At 54.3% G+C, this 7,046-nt stretch overlaps 1 protein-coding gene across 3 annotated transcripts in view; it reads left to right on the plus strand.

Moving 5' to 3' along the window:
- The window catches only part of Cfap77 (cilia and flagella associated protein 77), a 121,541-nt gene extending 114,713 nt beyond the window's left edge, over positions 1 to 6,828 (plus strand). For 2 of the 3 annotated variants that reach the window (XM_046451720.2, XM_046451718.2), the window contains one exon: positions 4,529 to 4,773. In XM_046451720.2, coding sequence (XP_046307676.1) covers positions 4,529 to 4,651 — 123 coding nt within the window. In that variant the 3' untranslated portion in view covers positions 4,652 to 4,773. Of the gene's footprint in view, positions 1 to 4,528 lie in introns of all 3 variants that reach the window. The other variant, XM_046451719.2, reaches the window with a different exon arrangement.
- The last annotated feature ends 218 nt before the right edge of the window (positions 6,829 to 7,046 follow it).

The raw sequence follows: 7,046 nt of genomic DNA on the forward strand, positions 1-7,046 counted from the left end.
TCGGCAAGCCTGTCTCCTGCCAGAGCCGTTACAATTTCTTAGCTCCAGGCGGAGACAGCCCGCAGATGGCTTAATTTAGCAGCATCTCGGAAGGAATTCCTTACTCCAGCTCTTCATCCTTGGACTCCGGGGGCCGGGGGTCATGACCACACCGCGGCTCCAGGCCTGATTTGTGCTGAGGCTCCTCACGTGTGGCTGAGCTGCTCTTTTCAGAGGGAGAGTGTGCGCAAGGGACGGAGCCATGACCTCGCTGCCTGTGGCTTCCCCGACTCCATCAAGGAGCACCTTAAGAGGCAGGCCAGCCTAGTGCCAAAGAGCTCAGGCCTGGCGTCCTGCACCCTGGTTCAGTCTGTGAAACCCAGGGCAGGTGATGGAGACTTCCAGGGCCTCTGTTGCCCATCTGCCAAACGGAGCCAGGGGTGGTGCCACCCTCGTCAGGAGGTCCCAAGGCTGGTGTGAGATAGACAGGCCATAGCCTGGTGCCCGGTGCATCTGTACTGATGCTGCATGGCTGTGACAAGGAGTAGCTGCAGGTGCCCGTTCTGGGACTCTGAGGCCACTTTTGCAGCAGCACCTGCTGGAGGATGCTTTCTGAGGGCTGGACTGTCCCTCTCCACAGACGACTGGTTTGGGTTTGGGATTTGGGGATTCCATGGCTGCAGCATCCCCTTTCCTCTCCCAAGGGCCCACCTGCAGAGGCTTTTGCTTGAGTAGGCTTCCAGGAGAGCCCCCAGTCTGGCTGCTGAGTGAGTGCAGGGCCGCTAGGGGGCTGCATTTCCCCCCAGAAGTTTCCTAACAAGTTGCCATGAACTTTGGTAGCTTAAAACAACTTACTCTCACAGTTTGGAGGACAGAAGTTTAAAGCCGGGATGTGGGCAGGCCTATACCCACTCTGAGGGTTCCAGGGCTGCCTCCTTCAGCCTCGGGAGGCTCCTGGGCCAAGGCCCTGCACCCCCGGGCTCCACCTTCACCTGACCTCCTCTGTGTCTTCTGTCTCTTCAAAGACCCTTGTCCCCTTAGTAACCCAGAATGATCTCATCCTGAGATCCTTCACTTAATACATCTGCAAAGAGCTTCTTTCCAAATAAGGTCACATTTGTCCATTGTAGGGACATTGGTCAACCCAGTCTGAAGGCCAAGGAGAGCTGTGGGGGCGGGGGGTAGCAGAGACATGGATCACAAAGGGCTGGGACACATGGGAGCATGGAGAAGAAAGTGGTTGCCAGGGTGTGGGGGCGGGGGGTAGCAGAGACATGGATCACAAAGGGCTGGGACACATGGGAGCATGGAGAAGAAAGTGGTTGCCAGGGTGTGGGCGGGGGGGCGCTGCTCAATGGGGATCAAGTTTCAGTTATGCAAAATGAACAAGTTCTGGGGCTCTGGGTGACATTGAGCCTGTAATCAACAACAGTGTGCGTATACATTGTGCATCTAAAATTTGCTAAGAAGGTAAATTTCATGTTAACTATTCTTACCAAAAGAATGGAACTTCAAAAGATAACTCTTCTTACCAAAAAACAAAAACCAACATGGTAAAGGAGACTTGGGGCAACAATGAACATTTGCATTGCCCTGGCTACGAGACGGTCTCCCAGGGACTTGCGCATGTCCACACTCCAATGACACACCGTGATGGGCACAGCTTGTATGTCAAATATACCCCAATAAGGCTGTTAAAGTTTTTAAAATTTTCACATTTATTTATTTTGATACTAGGGATTGAATCTAGGGATCCTTTACCACTGAGCTACATCCAAAGCCCCTTTTTTTAATCTTTTATTTTGAGACAGGGTCTTGCTAAGTTGCTGAGGCCGGCCTAGAACTTGCAATACTGAGTCACGGGGACTTTAGAAGTGCGTCACCATGCCCAGCTACTAAAACTATTTTAGGGGCTGGTGTTGTAGCTCAGTGGTTGAGCACCTACCTCGCACGTGTGAGGCACTGGGTTCAATCCTCAGCACCACATAAAAATAAATAAAGACATTGTGTCCATCTACAACTAAAAAAAAAAAATTTTTTTAAGTTTTTTAAAGATGGGGCTGGGGTTGTGGCTCAGTGGTAGAGTGCTCACCTAGCATGCACAAGGCACTGAGTTCGATCCTCAGCACCACATATATTTAAAATAAAGATTTTGTGTCCACCTAAAACTTAAGAATAAATATTTTTTAAAAAAGTTTTTTATTTTTTATTTTATTTTTTTTAAAGAGAGTGAGAGCGCGCACGCGCGAAAGAGAGAGAGAGAGAGAGAGAGAGAGAGAGAATTTTCTTTTAATATTTATTTTTTAGTTTTCGGCGGACACAACATCTTTGTTGGTATGTGGTGCTGAGGATCGAACCCGGGCCGCACGCATGCCAGGTGAGCTCGCTACCGCTTGAGCCACATCCCCAGCCCTAAAAAAGTTTTTTAAAGAAAAAATTATTTTGACAGTGATAATGTAACACAATTGGAAATTATTTTGACATAATGTTAAGTTTTTTATAAAACCATATGTAAGTTGTCACATAATTTATTTAGTTAGTTTTGCAGTACTGGGGACTGAAGTCAGAGTGCTCCACCCTGAGCAGGTGGACATCAGGTGTCTGGGGAAGAGCCTGCCCTGGTGGACTCTCGAGTTTTGGGGTTGGGCTCTTCTGAAGCTTGAGACCAGGGCTGAGGCCAGAATGCTGCCATAGGGGTCCATACAGGGACTTGCAAAGGCCACAAACCTGAAACAGCCTGCACTTTTTTGGACATAAGGACTTGTGGGCACCTTCTTTTTTTTTTTTCCAGAAGAAGTGGGGTCCACATAGGATAGGGAGTGAAGAGCAAGGTCACTCCAGGAATAGCCAGATCTACTCACCACCATCTGATTCCGTGGGTTCCCAACAAGCTCCCATGACCCCACCTCCTTTTCACCTGTGGTCAAGGAACAGGGAGCACCCCAGACAGCACCAGCAGTAGCTGCAGCAGAATGTTCTGGAAAGAACTCAAAACTCCCTCAAGAAGAAACCAAAAGACTCTAGAGGAGGGGGAGAAGGCTAACAGAGTTTTTCTACCACCAATTTCCTGTGGGGCAACCTTGAACCAAACCCTGCTCTGAGCCTCCGTTCTTGTCGGTAGACCAGCGCACGTGATCCCACTCAGGTTCTGCTTTGCACGGAGCACAGAGACTTCCCTCTACAAGTTCTGTCTTCTCCCTGTTCATATTTCTTTCTCACTTTGTCATGTTAAGGCTGCTGGCTAGACGTAGGCCGAGCTGGCCACCCCTAAGGGAGCCAAGGGTGCCCTGTATGCTTGACGAGAACCTGTAGCTGCTGGGACACGGCTCCTGCTTTATCCTGCAGCCACCATGGGCTCTCAGCCGCCCTGCAAATCCAAAGGGAACCACCTGGCTGGCCTTCCACCCAGCCACCATGTCCCCCAATGAACTCTTGGGAACTTGAGCCCTGCTGAGCCTCGGCCAGCAGGGGTACTTCCCCTGTGCCTGGGGAGCCCCTGCACCTCCTTGGAGCCCACCCACCCCTTAAGCACCTCTTCTCCAGGGATGCCTCCCTGGCTCCAAGGCCTGGTCTTGCCACTGCGGTGGATGCCCTCTCTCCCTGTGCTGGACTCTCAGCCCCTGAGGGTGGGCCGGGTCTCCCTCACCTGCGGCTGTATGTCCCAATCCTGGTGTGGAGCCGTGCTCAACAGACAGGAGTGCGTGGAGGGGCGAGCGAGGGGACAATGAGAGGACGCCTAAGCAGACAGCGAACCCACCCCCTTTCTCCTCTGCCTCCTTTGGGCCATCCTGGGCAGAAATGCCACTTAGGGGGTGTTGTGCTCAGTTAATGGGTGGGATCTCCGACACTAGGAGGTGAGGCTGCCCAGTGGACAACTGGCGGGCGGCAGGAGGGGTTCTCACCCAGCACCCTCCCTCCTTCCCTTCCCTCCTGCCTTTTAGTACCTTCCTCAGCCTCCAAGCAGCTGGGCTCACAGGGGTGCTCCATCATGCCCAGCTGGCTGCGCTTCTCGAGAGGAGAGGGCAGGCCAAGGACGGCGGCTAACTGGTGCTGGGGATGGGGCAAGCTGGGCCAGGTCTACCACTGTCACACCCCAGCCCCTGATGGCATGAAGTCTCAACTGCAGAGGTTGCCACTTTTTGGATCTGTCTCCATGGAGTGTCCCCCCCCCCAACGGCAAGGTGATAACTCTTGAACTCTGACCCTGAAGCCATCAATGGCAGGGCCCTGATCACACAGGCAGGAGGGGAGTGAGACCGCATTCCTGGGAGGGACAGCTTTTAATGGTGGGAAATCAGCATGTGAAGGACAACACTGCTGCTAGGTCCCATCGCACGGTGGCTCCAGTCATGGGTGACATTGACTCTACATCATCTTCCCCAGCCGCGAGGGGGACCTGAGACGCCGCGGTCCTCTCCCCCTCGGGTCTCCTGCTCCTTGCCTTCCCTCAGCGCACTGCCCCGGTGTCTTCCCAGGAGCAGGGTGGACCAGTGGAGGAGGGGAGTGACCCGAATGAGCCTCCCCCTCTGCTCTTCCCCTCTGTATGCAGGTGGGTCGCCATCTTGACACGTTCCCCACCGAGGCTGATCGCCAGAGAGCACTCAAAGCCCAGCGAGAAGAATACGCAGTGCGCCAGGGGACCCTGCGCCTGGGCAACTACACCCACCCCTAGGCCCTCGCCTGCCCGGGGAAGCCCGTCGCAGCGGAGACCCCCGGAGGACTCAGCTCTCTCGCCAACCCCAACGCGACCCTCCTCCCCGTCTGCAGTTTCTGCTGTGCGAAGACCCAGTCAGGCCTTAGCTTGATATTTTTGGCAAGGCCCTCCCTTTAGGTTAGCCAATACCAGTCCTACCTACCCCAGTGGCCCTCGACCTGGGGACTCCTCCTCCTCAGGCTCACCCTGCTTCTCTGCAAGCTCTCCCCTGACCCCATGAACCCCAATTACAAGGCAGTTTTAAAAAATCCCGGCTAAGGGTCGATCCTACGACTCTGCCCATTAGGCATCAAGAACCACCTGTGTTTCCTGCAGAAAGCGTGACAGTGACATGCTTTGAAAGCTCTCATTTCATATTCCAAACATGAGTTTTAATTGCTCTTTTTGGGATGCCTAGTGTCTCGCCACAGCAGAATAATCTCTCTGGGACCCCTGACAGCAGGCAGAGCTGATGGTTCATTACTTGGACAGCCCCCACCCCTCAGCTCAGGGCCCCGTCAATCAGTCAGGCCAGGCTAGACTTCCCACCAAGCCTGCCTGGGGTGTGGACCCCTCCCTAGAAGGAGAGAGGCTGCCAGGCCAGTGGGACTTCTCAGGCAAACTTCTGGGTGCTTCTTAACTCAATTTTCTGCAGGTTCTTTGGCTTCTTCTCACAAATTATATGCTGATCTGTTTTAAATTTAAAGGCTGTCTGTCCTCTCTCTCCCTCAAGTCCCTGTGTGTAAGCCAATAAAGCCTGAAGCAGTGAGCCACCGATATGAGACTCACCCGGAGTCAGTGTGGCTGCCTGAGACCCTCCGAGGTTCACTAACCTCCAAGACATACCCCGCACCCGACCCGAGTCAGGCAAGACTTGGAGCTTTACACTCCCTTTCTACCCTGGGGGCTCCCAAACGCCGATATTCACCTGGACTTCTCCCCGGAGTCCTAGACTCTCCACCCGGCTGCCCACCTGCCACCTGCATGTGGTGCCTGGCATTCCGCTCTAACCCAAACAGAAGACTCCATCTTCCCACCAAGCCCACCTCCTCGTCTGCCTCTCCCGTGTCATGAGACCCGTCCACCCAGCTGCTGCGGCCCAAACTGCACCATTCTGTTCCCTGACGCCTGAGCCACCAGAAGCCTGTCACCACGACCTGCCCAACCCTACCCTGGGCCAGCCGCGGCTTTCCGCCTCACTGCACCAGCTGGAGGCAGCACCTTGGTCCTCTCTCTGGAGGATCCCAGCCACCTCCCTGCTTCCTGGCCCACGGGGCAGTCCCCAGCCCCTTGGCACTCAGGGACTTCCATCACTCCTGAGAAAGCCACAATCTGCTGGCAGGAGAGCCACGGCCCACCCCTCGGGCTCCCCTCCCACCGTGGCCACTGGCTCACGCCTGCCTTGGCTCCTGCGCTTTGTGCTCCTTTTTCTCTCTGCCTGCAGGCCTGAGCCCCAACTGTCACCTGCCTCCTGCTTGTCATTCAGAGCTTAGCTGCACCCCTCCTCAAAGGCCTTTCTCGGAAGAGCCCCAGGTGAATTCCACAGCCTGTTTTATTCTCTGCAGAGCCGTGACCTGCTCCTCTTTCCCTCTAGGAGGGAAGCACCGACCCTCCACCCACACCGCAGCCCACCAGAAGCCAGTTCACACAGATGCCCCTGCCTCAGCAGGGCCTGATGGACCCCACCCACCCATGAGCCTGGACCCCTTACTCAGCACCATGGAGACAACATCCTCACTCATTTCACAGTCCTGGGGTGGAACCCAGGGGTGCTCTACCCCAAGCTACAATCCCAGTCCTTTTTTATTTTGAGACAGGTTCTCACTAAATCGCCCAGGCTGGCCTTAAACTCTTGATCCTCCTGCCTCCTGAGTTGCTGGGATCCCAGGTGTGCACTACCATGCCTGGCACACCCTCACTCATTTGGCCCAAGCTGCCCTTGACTCACTGAGCAACCAAGTCTGGCAGAGGAGAGCCCAGGCAGTACCATGCCACCACTGTCAAGAGCACGGGCTCAGCTCCACCAAATACTTTCTGCAGGACCTTGAGCAAGACACCTATCCTCTGTGCCTTATCTGTGAGCTCGACTATCATAGGACATTTCCTCAAGGTACATTAGATAACGATGGCTTTAAATAAAGTATATAATGTGATTAGCACAGAGTCTGGCACTTTTAAGCTACAAGTAAATACAACTTTTAATTTCTTTTTACCAAAGCACACTGGGAAGGCGCAGGCACCAGAGTCCTGTGGGTGACAGGGGGCAAGGGCAGGATGTTCAGAGGGACAGGTTGCTCTGAAATTCCCTGTGGCTGGGGGTGGGGGGGTTGGGGGACACATCAGGGGACAGAAGTTTGCCAAAGGACCCAGAATT

The sequence above is a fragment of the Marmota monax genome, unplaced genomic scaffold (assembly GCF_021218885.2).
Source record: "Marmota monax isolate L192 unplaced genomic scaffold, Marmota_monax_Labrador192_F-V1.1 WCK01_AAM20220418_F8-fsc00020, whole genome shotgun sequence".
Taxonomy (NCBI): Eukaryota; Metazoa; Chordata; class Mammalia; order Rodentia; family Sciuridae; genus Marmota; species Marmota monax.